Here is a 17,514-nt window from a genome sequence, read left to right on the forward strand (position 1 = left end):
TTAAGGCTTGCCCACAAGGAATCCCCTAAAAACATCACATTTGAGGTCTACAGTTTTGTTCCATGGCATGTTTCTGCCCAGTGTAAAAACCAATGCCACGCGGCATTTATTTATTTATAATTTGCGGAAGAATCCTTGTGAAAACCATAAGGATTTGTTTTGAGAACCCAGTGTTTGTAATGACAATTGCTGGGTCTAGGATTTTTAGATGTCAGATCTGTAGTTTGATATTGGTTTAGAGGAATACTCCATGTAAATATCATGCAAATGCAAGAGGAGCCATTTTGAGGCTGGAGTGCCCACAACACTTTCTCAGAATTCCACATGTACACACAAGCTCAAGAAGGTCAGGGTGTTCTGGCACATGACACCTGAACTGGGAACCAGTTTCCACTCTTGATTGGGGGGGGGGGGCAGGTATGGCTCTCTGCACCAGTTTGTGACAAGGTCCATGTGCTCCACAAGAAAAGAAATCCATCACAATACCACTTCATTGTAAACCACATTCTTTGTTATTTTAATTCCAGTAAAACAAAACCAAATACAAACAGCCAACAAGAGTACAAGTCCCTGCTCTCTGAGGACAAAGGGCAGCAGTGAGGGAGGGAGGCAAGGAGTCAACTCACTGCTCTATTAGTGGGGAGGACATTCACTGTGTTCACCTCAGCTATGGTAGGATGGATGCTTGGTGGCCCAGCAGAAAAAGGATAAAACCCGCATGGGGGGAGGGAAAACCTAAAACCAGTGGGCCGGTCCCTTTCCCCTAAAGCAGCATTTTTTCTAAACAAGCAGAAAGACAGATCAGATAGGTGTGGAGACCCCTTGTCACACTGGCTACCAATTATACAGGAAGGTAGTGAGAGACTGCTTACGAAGGCATGCCAGAGCACTGCCGGAGCCAGTCTTCCTGAGCAAGGCGATGGTGCAGGGAATGGATGGGGGCAAGACAGAGGGGGAGGTCAGCGCCCTCTCTTTAATCCACCTCCTCCATGCGTGAGGCATCCTCGTCTCCTTCCAGAGGGGGAATATCTTCAGAGACAGCAGCACTAGGCTCTTCAGCAGCAACCTCATCTTCATCAATCCCTGAAATAGTAAGTGTGCAATAGAAAATCATTTTTAGGCCGTTCAAGGCTAGAAAGGATCTCTTTAAGAGCCAGACTTGTATTGCTTTCTCATTTGCAAGCAATCATCATGCCCCCTGTGGCACATCGGTTGTACTCAGTTTGGAGCCCTCCAAAAGCATGAGGGCCTGAAGTGAGGAGCCTCCATGAGAGAGAGAAGGATCCTCACTTTAGGCCTTTGTCCTCAAGCGTGTGGAGGGCTCAGAGCCATGACCTGCTGCTTCTCCCTGCAGGTTTGTTTACATACAAGGAGATTCAGTGCCCTAACAGGGCTTTAATAAGGCCACACATGTAGCAGTAACAAAGCAAAGACTTATCAGCCTTATACTGCAGTACTATAGAATGCCCTTCATGGAAGCTCCTTAGGTATACATCTACAATTTTTAGAAAAATTTGGCAGACTAGAGAACATTTGCCAATATCCATCACAATCTCAGTAATGCTTACAACAGCCTGGAAAGGTGCGGCAAAGTTATCTCCATGTTGTAGATGCTTGGGGGAGGTACTGAGAGAACAGACACTTCCATCAGTAGCAAAGTCATGGAAAAGGTCCAATCTTAGCTGGGGCTCTCATACCTTCACATCCACCACCTTGTGTTACAGGCTGGAATCCTTTCTTGGTACTCCCAAAATTAATTGACATTTAGGTTCCAAGTCTGCTTTCCACACCAGCTACAGGCAATTTCACATCCTTCTGCTCACCAGGCCTCACTTATAAAAACACTCCCCCCACTGCTATACCTCTCCTGCCCTTTTCACAACGTCACAATTCTATGTGACTAACCCACATTCATGTTCCCACCACCACTGCCACAACAAAGTTTCCCCTGAGGCTAGAGAAGAATGAGTGTGCATTTGTGGGTAAGTAACCAAGTAAATTAGACCTTCCTGAGGCCAAAAAACCCAAGTTGTTTGACAAGCCCTGGATTGAATGCATCAGGGTCACAAAAAGGCTATAAACCTCTCTTAACTTGCCATATTCCATTTCCTCAATAGCAGAAGAAATAGGCTTTGCTGCTCCCCATCTCCCAGCAACTCACCGAGCCCCAGCTTGATCATCCTATAGATACGGTTGGAGTGAGTCTGTGGATCCTCCAAGGAGAAGCCAGAGGAAAGCAGTGCTGTCTCAAAGAGCAGCACCACAAGGTCCTTGACGGCCTTGTCGTTCTTGTCTGCCTCCGCCTTCTGACGCAGTGTCTCTACAATGGGGTGGTCAGGATTGATCTCCAGGTGCTTCTTGGCCATCATGTAGCCCATGGTGGAGTTGTCTCGCAAGGCCTGGGCCTTCATGATACGTTCCATGTTGGCGGTCCAGCCATAGGTGCTGGTGACAATACAGCAGGGTGAGGAGACCAGCCTGTTTGAGACCGTCACCTAGATAAGACACCAGATGCCAAATCATGAGCCTTCATCAAAAAATGTTTATTATTCTTATTATTCTTAACCCATCTGGCTGGGTTTCCCCAGCCACTCTGGGTGGCTTACAGCACATCTAAAAATATAATAAAAACAAGCTTTAAAAACCTCCTGATACAGGGCTGCCTTCAGATGTCTTCTAAAAGTTGTACAATTCTTTATCTCATTGACATCTGAAGGGAGGGCACCACTACCAAAAAGGCCCTCTGCCTTCTTTGCACATGTGTGTGGTCAGGCAGATAATGGGACAAAGCACACTCACCTTTTCAACTTTCTTCTCCAGGATTTCCTTCATGAGTTTGCAAAGGTTCTCAAACTTGGCTTTGCTCTCCTCCATCTTCTTTTTCTCGTCCTCATCCTCTGGCAGCTCCAGCCCTTCTTTGGTGACGGACACCAAGGTCTTGCCATCAAATTCCTTCAGCTGCTGGACGCTATACTCATCAATGGGCTCTGTCATGTACACCACCTCAAAACCACGTTTCCTCACTCGCTCCACAAAGGCAGAGTTAGCCACCTGCTCCTTGCTCTCACCTGCAGCACAAGAGATTAGAGGAGCTAACATCAGGCTGCACATCATGGGCTCCAACAAAGCTCCATTTTTAAAGAGAGTAATGATGCTCTCATAACAAGCATGTTTCAGCTGCTCTTGCATTTTGCTAAGCCTTGTGGATGGGGCCCCCAAACCTGGCAAGACTAGGAAGGTATCAAAACAGGAGATTTTTGCACCCAACACTCAAAACAGAGGGCACCAAGGTTATCTTCTAATAGAGACCAATATTCTAGTACAGAGCAAATCAAGATGTATTTCTGTCTACATTTGCTGAATCTAAGCTTCAGTTCCTATTATAAATGTGCCTCCCTTTTGCGTAATTTAATCAGCACACATTATGTGGATCGTGCAATTTAGGAACTTGAAAGGTGTGTTTTCCCATTTTTTACCATGCACTGAGAAATTAGACTGGAACTCTAAAGGGCAAAGATGTGTAAAAGAATTGACAGATATTTGGAAGTCCTTCTGAATTAACTCTTACTGGTTTCACAACGTTTAATTAAAACTTGGAGGTTTTTAGCTCATGTCTCTGGAATCATGAAGATTAGAGTTGGGTTTTCAATCTCTCTTCAATTAAAGAAAAGAGCCACCACCCCCAGAAGATCCAAGGAAGGTAATCTATTAAGGAGAATTGACCAAAGGCACAAATAACTCAGAAATTGATGCCAGAGCAGCCAAGGTGAGTTCAGTGGAAATAAAATTCCCAGGTTCCACTATAGCCAAAGATTCCTGCTCAAAGGAATCACCATTCCACTGTGAGGAGACAAGGTTTGATCAGCTTTGTCCTGACAGCAGGTATTATTTACCTGTGATGTAATAGATGCTTTTCTGGTTTTCCTTCATACGGGACACATATTCGGAGAGGGAATTCATCTCGTCGCCAGAGTGGGAAGTGTGGTACCGCAACAGTTCTGACAGGCGTTTCCTGTTGGTAGAGTCCTCATGGATCCCCAGCTATGGGCAAAAGATGTTTTAGATGCATTTATTTGTATTTATAGATTCCAAATAGTGTGGGCAAAAAAATGTCACTATTGACAGATGGGCAGCCCAACCCAGGGTGGTTGGGGAGAGAAGAACTGGACTCTAAATAAATAGGTACCCAACTGGCCAGGCTAATAAATGGACATGCAGGGCAACAGGTGTTCAGGCTAGAGTTAAGCTTTCTGATAATCTAAAATTACTGCTTAGCTTCACTCTCCACTTTTCTGAGTTTATGGCTTGAAGATTTCCCAGCCTTTTCACAATCATGAGGACTAGAACTGTTTTTTTAAAGAACACTTCCCATAATTAAAAACAAAACAAGGTAGTAGAAGTCAGGAGCAAGAAATTCTACTGCAGCAGATTGTTTTACTGCCCAAATTACTGTGCTCAATCCAGCCTGAGACAGTGGGCTGGTCAGCTCTCACCTTGAGATTTTTGGAGAAGGCTTCGTAGAACTTCTTGTAGTTTTCTTTGTCCTCCGCCAGCTCTGCAAAAAGCTCCAGGCATTTCTTGACGATGTTCTTGCGAATCACTTTGAGAATCTTGCTTTGTTGCAGCATCTCACGGGAGATGTTCAGGGGCAGGTCCTCGGAGTCCACTACACCCCGGATGAAGTCTGATTTAACAAAAGGAAGGAAGAAATAAAATCAGAGACTAAACGAGCCATGACAACTGATAGGTAATCTGAGTAAGAGAGTACCATTTCTTTGTTCCACATAAGTGATCCAGGGAGAAGGGACAAGAAAGTGTGTACATACATGGCAATTCAGCCTTCCCCAAAAGTGCCCTTTGCAGAACTCAGCAGAAGGGCTTTGCTCATTTTCAAAGTCTCCACACTGAGAATTTTCATATGGTTTGATTTTCCATAGAATTGCTGTATGGTTTAATTCTTTTCCTTGGACCAATGTTGTGCAGTATTACTATTATTTTTTAAGGAGAGGATGAACGGGTGGGTTGCAGGTTAGGCCAAGTGGTATTTCATCCCAACCTACGAAAGCATTTTATAAGCAAAACAGTGCCCAATTGGAAATGCAAGCCTGGGGTGTTTGGGAGGAACAGCGCAAAGAGAACTTGCACAGAGGGAGCTAACCTATGTCATGACCCCCTTGCACTAATTCCCCCCTGCCCCGCCACAGTTCTACAAATAGCGGAGGAAGATAATGAGTACGCTAAGCCAGGCTGGCTGGGGTGGGAGATACAGCTTTGCTAGAGATCAGCGATGGGGAACATGCGTCACTCCAATTCCCATCAGCTCCACCTAGCATGACCAATGGTTAAGGATGATGGGAATTGTAGTCCATAAGCATCTAGCAATGCCACCTTGTTTCGGGAGTTTGAAAAACCAGAATAAAATGATAGTTCAATACTGGCATTGCAGAGATGGGTCAAACAAGGGCGATAAAAAACAGCCCAATATTCTAAGTGAGGTAAAGCAGGAACAGAAAGAGGGAGCTTACTCAGGTACTCTGGGATGAGTTCATCACAGCTGTCCATAATGAAGACGCGCCTCACATAGAGCTTGATGTTGTTCTTTTTCTTCTTGTTCTCAAAGAGGTCAAACGGGGCCCGGCGTGGGATGAAGAGAAGCGCCCGGAATTCCAACTGCCCCTCCACAGAGAAGTGCTGTGAAGTTTGGGAACATCAGATGAGCTAGTGAGCAGCCCTTTGGGGAAAACACACACTGGCAGCAAAAATACCATAGAAAGACTTCTGTGTGGACTGGACTTGTTAGATATTCCTGGCAAAACTTGCTAGGCAAGAGGAAACTTCAGAGACTCCACTGTGCTAGAATTTCTTGCACCCCAGTAGAGTTCAACATTATTCAACATTATTCCATTAGTGCTATATGGACAAGAGAAGTTGCACCTGTTCATCTGCAACCCAGAACACAGCTGGAAATGGACAAAAACTTGCCCCAGCATGGAATCTGGCAGCCATACACCTAGTTCCAATTATTTCACTCAGGAGACCCTTCTCTCCTCTAGCCTGAGGGGGGGTGTTTGTTTGTTTTTTAAACTTTTCAATGATACCTCAGTTAATACTTTAAAACATACTGCTATACTTCTACCCACTGGGCAACTATGAATGGGTGCAGACAACTCTAATGAAACCTAGCGACACTTAGAAAATATATCGCAGTGGAGAACTGCAAGCTTCTTCCTCCATGAAGCGGTCTCTTCTATCCCCTTCACATAATAATGCATACATTCTTCAGTTAGGGTTGCCATATTTCAAAAATCTGGACATAAAAGGTTGCTTGGCAGTGGCAAAGTTGTTGAGCTTTTTTTAAATGGAAAAACCACACTGCCAGCATGGGCTGCCATACATCTGAATTTTTTCAGACATTTTGCCAATTTCTGCCTGGGCACTGCTGCCAACCACAGTATTCTGGGTATGTCCAGGAAATTCCAGATGTATGGCAACCCTATTTAAGTACTCAGCTTCTTAGTTAGCAGACGCTGCTGCCCTGTATTGCCATCTTGTCTGCTACTTTCTCTGGGCCTTTGCTCGATACAGAGAACCAAGTACAGTAGATATCAGCAGAGATATCTACCACTCTCACCTTAACAGCCAAATGGTCTTCCCAATCATTAGTCAAGCTCTTGTAGAACTCTCCATACTCCTCCTGAGTGATGTCATCAGGGTTTCGGGTCCAGATGGGCTTGGTCTTGTTCAGTTCCTCCTGGTCAATGTACTTTTCCTTGATCTTCTTGGTCTTCTTCTTGCTCTTGCCACCTTCCTCCTCTTCATCTGAGCCCACATCTTCAATCTTGGGCTTCTCCTCTTCATCTTTGGGGGCTGCCTCTTCATCCTCCTTCTCCACTTTTTCCTCCTCCGCCTCATCGTCGCTGATTTCCTTCTCACGCTCCTTCTCCAGCTGCAAGAAGAGAACCTTGTTACTGTACTGCAGGTTTATCAAGAAGGTTAAAGTTAAAAGGGTCAAACCTGGGCGTGAGCCATATTCAGAGAATGGGGGATTATTGTACCGTGTATGAAGCATGCACACACAGATAGGCACCCTTTCTCTTGCCAACTTCACACCTATACTTCCACCAGGAAGAGAGTATAGCCGGTCTGCTTCTCACGCTAGTCAAGGGAGCAGAGTTTCAAAACACCGCTACCATCCAGTGTGGCCACTGCTTTCTCAGGCCTGTGACCAGGCCACAACCCAAGATGTGGCAGAACTTTTTAAAAAGCCCACCACGGGATAGAGCTGCTCTCCACTGCAACACATGAGAATGCTTCCCAAGTGAAGCCGCACTTGAAATTGCAAGAGCCACTTCACTTTAGCACCCTAAACACTTTAAAGCATACAAGAATTCACCCATCAACTGGTGTGTCGGGACCCAATATTGGGTCATGGTCTGATTTAAGGTGGCTCATTAACAGCAGCACTACCGCAATAGATACATATAACAAAAATTAAGAAATGGATTCCCAAATCCATTTTTGTGTTGAAGGTGGGTCCCGGTCTGAAACGAAATTCAATAAATAAAATCAATAGCAGTCTAAGCCACAGGCAAATACAATGCTCCTATAAAATCCATTTCAAAAGCTGAAAAGCTGCAGGACTGCTCTACAAGTATAGGCAGTATATGAATGGTCCAGCTCTCCCTCCTTCACATACCATGCCTGGGCTCTCCTTCATGGAGAGACTTTAGCACTCCAACAGCAGCACAATGTGGAACAGTTTCCACCATACACCTAAAAGTGGCTGTGGAAATGAAACTCATTTGACCCCCCTGGAGCAGCTCCTCTCATATACCTACGTAGAGAGTGATAGGGTAGCCGATGAACTGAGAGTGCTTCTTCACCACTTCCTTGATGCGACGTTCCTCCAGGTATTCAGTCTGATCTTCCTTCAGGTGCAAGATCACTTTGGTACCACGGCCAATGGGTTCGCCTAAAACAAACAACGAGGAACTAAGCCTGGGTTGCAGAGCTGCAGTCCAAAACATCTGAGGAGCACTAGGTTGGTGAAGGCTGGTGGGAGACTCTAGAAGGCCACATCAGATCTGCGGTTCCTTAGAAAGTGTTCCTGGTCAGAGCCAACATCTCCAGCAGGTGGAAGACTGGCCATTATTGGGGGACGTAGTCCTTGTTTTGGAGAGGCTGATATAAAAAACTTAGTTTTTGTCTTCTAAGAGCAAGTTGTAGGTCTTATAATTGGTAAGAACTCTTTCTTAAGTGTACATATGCAGCCTAAGATTGTTCAGAGGAAACCTATGAGGCTACTAAAGGTAAAGGTAAAGGGACCCCTGACCATTGGGTCCAGTCGCGGATGACTCTGGGGTTGTGGCGCTCATCTTGCTTTATTGGCCGAGGGAGCCGGCGTACAGCTTCCAGGGCATGTGGCCAGCATGACTAAGCCGCTTCTGGTGAACCAGAGCAGCGCACAGAAACGCCGTTTACCTTCCAGCCGGAGCGGTACCTATTTATCTACTTGCATTTTGACGTGGCTTCCAACTGCTAGGTTGGCAGGAGCAGGGACCAAGCAACGGGAGCTCACTACGTCACGAGGATTCAAACTGCTAACCTTCTGATTGGCAAGCACTAGGCTCTGTGGTTTAACCCACAGCGCCACCCATGTCCCTTTTATGAGGCTACTAGAAAGAAGGTAAGAGCCTGCTGGATCAGGCCAATGATCTATCTAGTCCAGCATCCTGTTCATAGAGTGGCTAACTGGATTCCAGTGTCAAATTCACAAACAGGAGTGCTCTCCCTAAGCCATTGAGAGCCTTATCCTCCACAAACTTCTCTAATCCTCTTTTAAAGCCATCCAAGTTGGTGGCTATCACTGCTTTGGTGGGAGCAAATTCCAAAGTTTATCTTTGTGCTATGTGAATGAATGCCTTTCTTCCTGTCCCAAAACCTCCAACATTCAGTTTCATTAGATGCCCAGGAGTTCTAGTGTTATGAGGGAGAAAAACATTTCTCTATCCACTTTCTCCATGCCATGCTTAATTTTTCAAACTTCTATCATGTCACCTTTTACTTGCCTTTTCTCTAAATTAAAAAGTCCTAAATGCCGCAATTTTCCCTCCGTGTTTCAGATGCAGTCCAGATTTTTATAATGACACTTGTGATATTGGCAGTTTTATTTTCAATTCATTTCCTAATGATCCTAGTATGGAATTTGTCTTTTTTACAGCTGTCGCATACTGGGTTGACATCTTGATTGACAACTAGTGTTGCCATTTCCTCCCCTGCAAACTCAAGCTATGCACCTAATGACAATATGCAAGGACACCTATTTATAGCTGCCTCAGAAATATGAAAAGCATGAGGTGACGCAGATAATACATTTATTTTGTATCTCTTGCATCAACAGATAATTATGGTTTCTTTTTTATTTCCTTATGGAATGCTTTTGAGAATTCTGTGGTGGAGAAGAGATGCTATTTATACATCCTGCTTAATAAAATATTATTTAAAAGTGAAAAATGTCACTTCATGCTCAATCTGCCTCAGGAAACCAGAAAAACAGAGATCCCAAATGCACAGTAAATGATGTGGGAAGTCCCAGCAACGTATCAGAGGGATTCTGGGACCAGCAAACAATGTGCTGATGCACCATGAATGACCTCCATGCTCTTTTGAAAATGACTGAAAGGTCTCCTGGGTAACAAGTCTTTTTTGCTGGTTACTGCTCAACCTCACCAGCAGAGGGCAGAAAAGAAGAGAAGAGGAAGGATTACAGTGGTACCTCTGGTTACGTACTTAATTTGTTCCTGAGGTCTGTTCTTAACCTGAGGTACCACTTTAGCTAATGGGGTCTCCCCCCGCCGCGATTTCAGTTCTCATCCTGAGGTAAAGTTCTTAACCTGAGGTACTACTTCTGGGTTAGCTGAGTCTGTAACCCCAAGTGTTTGTAACCTGAGGTGTTTGTAACCAGAGGTACCACTGTACTATTGTTCCTACTTTTGGGTCATGTATGAGACTGCCATATTCCCCCTTCTACTTCTAATTCAAGACAGCATTTGAGAACCCCTTGATCACTTGCCATTGGGGGCATCTGCCATCACATACCATGGTCAGTTTTGACAGTGAAGGAGCCGCCTGCAGATGACTCCCAGGCATACTGTTCATCATCGTTGTGCTTGGTGATAACCACAACCTTCTCAGCCACAAGGTAAGCAGAGTAAAAGCCCACACCGAACTGTCCAATCATGGAGATGTCTGCACCAGCCTATAGATGGAAGAGAGACTAGATGCCTGGAAAGGAAACCTAACATACATATGCATACACAGTTTCTAAATAACCAGAAAGCTATGTTCTAGACATGAAGAGTTGGCAGGAAATAAGGCAACACCCAGGTTAGATGTACCTTTATAATGAATGTATATTTTTTTGTTTATTTTAAAAATAGGAATGGTGCAAAACAGTGAAGCAGCTTATGAGCGAGGTGCTGTATTTTGTGCAAAAAATGAAAACTCATAGGCAAAGGATTCAACATCCTGAAAGCCTCAATTTTGATTATATTAAAAGCAGCCTTCTTCCTCTTAAAATCAGGGAGAGGGACCTGTGGCCCTAATTTACTGGAAACCAACTCTCCTCAGCCTCAGAGAACATGGCCAATGGCCAGGGATGGTAGGAATTTAAATCAGGTGGCATCAGGAGGAGGACAGGTTCCCTACCATAAGACTGTATATAAAGTGCATGGATAGTGGCTGATGAAATTCTCAGAAGAGCGCATGAGACATAATTTCCACATATCAAGGGGATTAGATACCCTGTAAAGTTCTGTTCCTCTCCAGTAGAATGTTGTTAAATAAACACCAATTTGCCTACTTTGCATGTAATTATTTTAATTTCTAATATAGATGTTAAGTAAGAGATTCAGGTTTTCCTGCTAAAGAATCCCAGTTTCTTTGAATGTGAAATTCAAGCATGCCTCTATATACCAGATCCCTTGTCTCTCTGCTTATTTAAGTCAACAAACTAAAGTTGTTGCTCTCCATCCTTTCCAAAAATCTCATCCACCAGCCACCCACCTGCAAGGCTTCCATGAAGGCTTTGGTGCCAGACTTCGCAATAGTGCCCAGATTGTTGATAAGGTCTGCCTTTGTCATGCCAATACCGGTGTCCACCAAGGTGAGGGTGCGATCATGGGGATTGGGAATGATATCTATCTTCAGCTCTTTGCCACTTTCCAGCTTTGAGGGATCTGTCAGACTCTCATAGCGGATCTTGTCCAGTGCCTATGAGACAAGAAAAAATAGGTAAGGATGGGACGATCGAACAATCTCAATTTCAGAATCTGTATCACTTCCACAGAACTGCATGTAAGCAAACAAAATGTTTCATGATGCTATCAGTTTTCAGATTTACAAACCGCTGTCAAAGTTAACGGCATTGTTGTGACGCTAAGTAGCCGTTTGAAATTTGCTATATAAAAATACAAATCTCAGTCATTTTGTATTCCACATATCCAATTATGACGGCAATCAGTTGTCCTGTGATGTTTAAGCCCCACCGCCCAACTTTCACTTTGTTTGCTGTTAAATTACATGGAATTTACAAAGCTTGGGGATCCAATTTGTTGTTACTGAAATGAATGAGGAAGATAAATTTCTGAAGACCAAAGCTAACATAAATCCATTTAATTCTTGACAACTTCTCAAAATAGGGCAGAGAAAATGTTAGCATTTTACTTGTATCACCAATTCCATTTTAATGTTGTTATACAACTTTTAAAAACAATGGAGTATTTTTTTGTTTCTGTAAAAAGTAGTACATTCCTTGTTGTTTTTTAAAAAACGTTACCTAGGACTACAGGGTAACCACTGGACCTCAGGAATAACACTTATCCTAAGAAGTTCATTCTGCTCAAATATGACTTTATCATGACACATAAGTTAACACTCTCATAAAGCAAACTTGCAACAGTGATTTCTTATTTCTACTTTTTTAAACCTATTAGGCTACTGGAACATATTGGACCCCCCTTTTTTTTTACTATGAGTATTTCACTTAGGCATTTTTTTGTTTGTTTTGGATTCTCATCTGTTTATTAGACTATTTTGAAATGTGATGCCAACACTTGCCCACACCCTAGAACTGGAGCCATGCTGAAATCCATTCCAATCATTGTTTCCAGGTAGGACTTTAAAGGGGCCCACTAGAGCCAGCGATACCGTCAAAACAAAACTCTGCCGGAGGCTTAAGAAGGAACAAAGCCCGTTCAGAAAGGGATGAGTAAAATCTCAGAGCAGTATGAAGGAGAGGTGAACCAGTTCCCCCAGCACTTGTTAGCACATGCCTACTGCAAAGCTGCTTCTGAGGGTGAGAGGAAGAAATTGAGCCAATGTGATCAATCCATGTCAGAACGCTGCTTCTGCATGAGAAGGTTCTGCTTAAACGAAGTCCCAGAAGCAAACCTGACACAGGGTTGTTGCTCTCCTGGAAGGAAGAGTATGAAGACCTCCCTCTCTCCCTCATAAACTAAGGAAGGTAGGAGCGGCTCAACTGGTGAGGCACACCAACAGCAAGAGCCCCCCAGTGGTTGCCGTTGATGGGAAAGGAGAGGCGCTAGGCAGTGAGGAGGTTGGGGCTACACAGCAGAACCAATCCAGCACTCCTACCACTGCACCCAGCCTTGTCCTTCCCAGGAAGTGGCAACCAACATTGCTGCTGGCCAAGCTACTCCTGAAGGGAGAATAGGAGGGAGATTTATAAAATTATTCATGATGCTAAAAAATAGATAACAGGAAATTGTGTGTGAGCTCTCTCTCTCATATATAATTTTAGACCCAACAAAATTTGGGCAGCAGATTTAGGACCAAGTAAGTATTTCAGCACACAATGCAGAATTATAGAATTTGTCGTCATAAGGTATGGCAATTGCCACTGGCTTAGAGGATTTAAAAGGAGAATATAATCAGCCATTATAACCACAAACAGCTGCTCTGTAGCAACCGGCAAACAATGGCGACATGTCTTCATGCCCTTCTTTTGGGCATCTTGAGAGCCTCTAGCTATCCATTGACAAAAACAAGATGCCAGACTAAATGAATCTTTGGTTTGTTCCAGAAGGCTATTTAAATGTAGGAACCTGTCCACACTGTCCACCTCCCTAACACACTAAACAGATTGCATGCTATAATGCAGGCTTCCCCAACCTGTGGTCCTCCAATGTTATTAGACCACAGCTCCCATCATCTCTGACCACTAGCCACACTGGCTGGGGCTAATGGGCGCTGGAGTCCAACAACATCTAAAGGGCAACAGGTTGGGAAGGTTGTCCCAGTCTGAACTTCTAAGGTAACCAGTCCATGCTTTACCTAGTAAAAGATGGAAAGTGAGTGCTCACTTCTAGTTAATACCAGCAGTTGGCTTGATCAAATCTGTTTGTACCTACTGCTAAGCCTTTTTTTTCAGTATTGCCAAGATGAGGGGAAATCATTTAATCTGATTTGAAGAAGAAAAAATCCCAAGTTTATCTTTCTAAAAAGATAGGACAATTAAATCTGAAGAAAATTATGTGAAAACTCAAATACACTGAGGGAAAGGCTGCATTTCTTCAAAAATAAAGAACCACTGTAAAAATACATTTTTCAAGATCAATCATTACCAAATGGCACAAAAGGTTATGTACTATGTTGTTACTAACGGTTTGGGACTGTGCAATAGATACCATATTATACTGCTGCTATGGGATTGATACTCGGGGCTAGACTCTAGCAAGTGATGAAATGCGCCAGGATCTAGAGTCTGGGTCCAGGAAATGGAATTCTGTGGATCACTGGGAGACCTATACCATTGTGCCCAGGGCTTGCCTTTGAGGCAAAGTTTTAAAGACACCCATGGCAAGCCCCCCTTGCAGAGAAATGCCTTGCAGGAAAACATTTATTCATTATTCCTCTGTGGCTTTCTAGGCCCCACACCTTATGCCATGTTATGGCAGGTGGGCCTTGCAAGGCAAAGTAGGACCCCGGCAGGCTTCATTTTGTCCACAGATCAGTACTTTTGAAGCCCGCCATATTCTTTAACTTCTTGAACTCTGCAACCTACTCCATAACTGACATTATGAATATGAAGAAAGAAAGAAAGTAAATGTCCTAACAGCTTGCTCTGCCCAAGCCTTGCTTCTAGAAAGCTCTGGGCACTTAATCTCTAAATAAACAAAAAATGTGCACAGGCATGCTGCAATGGAGTTTTTGGATTGTCTTTTACTTTGTGTTTTTGGGATCAGGACAGAACAGGCATGTTCTGCAACTAGAAGAAATGGCTGGCAAGTAGTGTAGCCTCCTAGACAGTATAAATGCTCTATTAAATGTTTATGTCTAGCTCAACTAATGAGCGTGCACCACTGTTTGGGAAATATATGAAGTTCCAATGGGAAACTCAATTTAAATAAATTATTTAAATTCTAGATTTAAGTATTATTCCTTCTTCCGCACAGCTCTTCTCCTTCCTCCCAACTCTAGGTCAACATACTCACATCAGAGGCGTTGGAAATGATCTCCCGCATAAAGATTTCCTTGTTGGAGTAAAAGGTGTTGATTATCAGGGACATAAGCTGGGCAATCTCTGCCTGGAAGGCAAAGGTTTCCACCTCCTCTTCGCCATGCTGGGTTTGGATTTCTTCAGGCATCTGGAATACAAACCAAGAAGTCAATATCTTTATCATACAGGGTTCATACAGGGATACAGTACTAACATTTACCACAACTTCATCAGTTGCTAATTTGTTTCCAGGTTTAATTTATGGAGCTCACACTGCTGTTAAAAGCCCCAAACTAGGCCCCAACTACCTGAAAGACCACCTCCTTGCCCTACAGATCCTCTTAGGTGCTCAGATAAGCAGAGGGGGTCCTCTTGGTAGCTGTGGCACCCTCAGAAGTTCAAGTGTGGTGGGCCTTAAATTGTGGCATTCCCTTTCTAGTGGTGCATCTGACACCATCCTGCTTTTGTCTTATGCTGAAGACACATCTCTTTATCCTAACTGTTGACACTTAAATATATTCTAGGACCCACTCCAGTTGTGATTGTAATTTGTTTTTTAAACGGTTTTTAGTGTTGTATTTTACATTGATGTGATCCATCCTGGAACCTTTGTGTTCAGTGTGGTTAGTATAAATTAACTCAGTAATCCTTACGACCACCTTGAAAGGCATATCCTCACATTGTTGTCCTCCTACAAACACTGGGCAGCAATAGTGACCTCCTGAAAGCTAGCTAGTCCAGTTTGCAAGAGGAAAGATGTGAAGCAGAGACACTGTGTGTAGCTCAGCTACACATGCTATGTCTACACAGCAAGAACGGGAAGCTATGGTCCTCCAGTTTCTGTTGGACTGCAACTTCCATCATCCTTGACCAGTGGCCATGTTGGCAGGAGCAGGAGCCTTACAGCATCTGGAGGCTGATAGGTTCCCCATCCCTGTTAGTCTGACACTGCATGATGGAGTCCTGAACTTCAGCTCGCTAGAGTGAAAGAAAGATTCACTGAACGTTTCCTGGGATACCACTATCTTTCTTCCTCGGCTCCTGCGAACGAAATGGACTTATCTCCTGCCAGGATTAGTGCAAGGCCGAACTAGATCAAGGCCACCGGCAGGCATCTTCTTGCATCACATGTTTTGCAGTAAAGCAGGGGGCCAGCAGGCTTAACTTCCCCGATGTTTTCATTCACTGGCCCGCCATTTGTAAAAACCCAATTAGCAAGATTTAAACCTAAGTTGAAACAATGGGAATTCCTAGATCTAAGTCCCCTCCCGTCCAATTTATGCTGTTTTCTTAGCTGCATCTGGGACAAAAGCCGGCTGCCTGGGGAAGCCGAGGCTAAACCGATTCCCTTTCGGCACAAGGCGATACCCGAGACCAGGCGAGCCATTGTTGAACCGGCCACTTAAGCCGTTAGAAGATGAGCGCCATTAGGGCGGCGGCGGCGGCAGCAGCAGCAGCAACCGCCACCATCCACCATGATCGGGTGGTTTTGCTTCTCTTTCACACCTTCTCCCCCGCGAGGAACTGCGCTCAGCCAAGGCCGGCAAGAAGAAAAGCCGAGCGCGGGGAAGAGAAGCCGCAAGGCCTCGAGGGAGGGAGGGAGAGAGGGAGGCAGGGGCTGCGGGAGGCGCCAGGGCTCTGGCCCTGAGAATGACGCGCTCGGGCACCGGGCCTGGCTAGGCCCACGAGCGCGCGCGCCTGCCTCTCCTCGGCCGGGTGGCGCTGCGCCCCCTCCCCCACCCACCCACCCGCGCGCGTCTCCGCGCGGCCGATCCTGTCAGCGGCGCCTCGGAGGAAACCCTTCGCGGGGTCTGGGGCCCGACCTAGCCGAGGAAGAGGCGGCGACGGCGGCGGGCACATGGCTCCCCGGAGGAAGCAGGTGCGGCGCCGCTCCTCTGCCCTTCTACCCGCAGCATCCCTCGGGACACCGTCGTCGCCTCACGCGGCGCCCCTCTTTTGGGAATGGGGTGGGTGGGGGGAATCAGAGCCCCCCCCCGCTTACTTTGATCGACGGCGGGAGATAAGCCTGGAGCACGGCCTGGTCTTGACGACGGAGATCGCGGCACAGCCAGGAGAGGAGCGCGGGCCGCCTCTTGCAGACCTATATAGCGGCTGAGTCCGGAGCCTCGCGTCCCTTTGCTCCCTCCGCCTTAAAAGGGCCTGGTGCTCGGCTCGGCTCCGACAGCCTCCTCCCTCCCCTTCGCACTTCGACGGCTCTTCTTCTCGCTTGGCCCTGAAGCTCAGGGACTCTCGGGTCCCGCTTCTTCTACCTGTGCCGTTTCGAAAGGAATGGCTAGGAATAACGAGCGACGTGCAGAAGATAAGTGCTGTCTGTTAAAGACGTCGATTAGCTGCGTGAACGCTCGCCGGTTAACCCTTCAAATGTGCATTAATTTGTATGGGAAGTGTAGAGTTCAGAATCAAGTACTGTAAACAGATATTTTGTTTTGTGATGAGGGATGCGTGTACCCTCAGTCAACATTTTCAGAAGAGGAATTCCTTATGTGAGGAAGAAGAACGCTTCTTTTAAGATAGTCCAGTTACAGGTTTTTAAATAAATAAATACATACATACATACATACATACTTTTATTTTCATTGGAATCCTGGAATATTAGAGGTGGAAGTTACCTTGGAGGTAGATCTATGCAGGTAGATCTCTATGCAGGATCTTCAATTCTGGATGCAAATACAGGATGCCTTAAAAAATGGCAGCCCAGTCTCCAGCAAAGGAGAGCCCAATGCCTCTCAAGGCAGTCTTTTTGCAGGTCACATAGCTCTCACCCCAATATTTAACTGGAAATTGCTTCCCTGCAATTCCCGACCATCGATCCTACTCCTGCCTTCTGTGACAACTCCTTAGATATTGGAGGACTGCTATTATTCCTCCCATTAATCTCTTCTCTAGGCCAAATACTGTATACCCAGCAATTTTATTGCCTCAAAAGCTTTTAAATGATTCCATCTTGGCTTTTTGGCTAAAATAAAAGGTAATGT

At 45.1% G+C, this 17,514-nt stretch overlaps 1 protein-coding gene across 1 annotated transcript; it reads right to left on the minus strand.

The window, feature by feature from the left end:
* Positions 1 to 489: 489 nt before the first annotated feature.
* Positions 490 to 16,679, minus strand: HSP90AB1 (heat shock protein 90 alpha family class B member 1). Its single transcript, XM_079969234.1, has 12 exons — positions 16,521 to 16,679; positions 14,514 to 14,666; positions 11,065 to 11,271; positions 10,099 to 10,258; positions 7,839 to 7,972; positions 6,632 to 6,946; positions 5,526 to 5,691; positions 4,494 to 4,684; positions 3,894 to 4,041; positions 2,800 to 3,068; positions 2,162 to 2,495; positions 490 to 1,083 (listed from the first exon to the last, which is right to left on the minus strand). The coding sequence occupies exons 2-12, from the start codon at positions 14,664 to 14,666 to the stop codon at positions 974 to 976; spliced, it is 2,187 nt and encodes a 728-aa protein (XP_079825360.1). The 5' UTR covers positions 16,521 to 16,679; the 3' UTR covers positions 490 to 973.
* Positions 16,680 to 17,514: the final 835 nt, after the last annotated feature.

This window comes from Podarcis cretensis (genome assembly GCF_951804945.1).
Source record: "Podarcis cretensis genome assembly, chromosome: 3".
Classification (NCBI taxonomy): domain Eukaryota; kingdom Metazoa; phylum Chordata; class Lepidosauria; order Squamata; family Lacertidae; genus Podarcis; species Podarcis cretensis.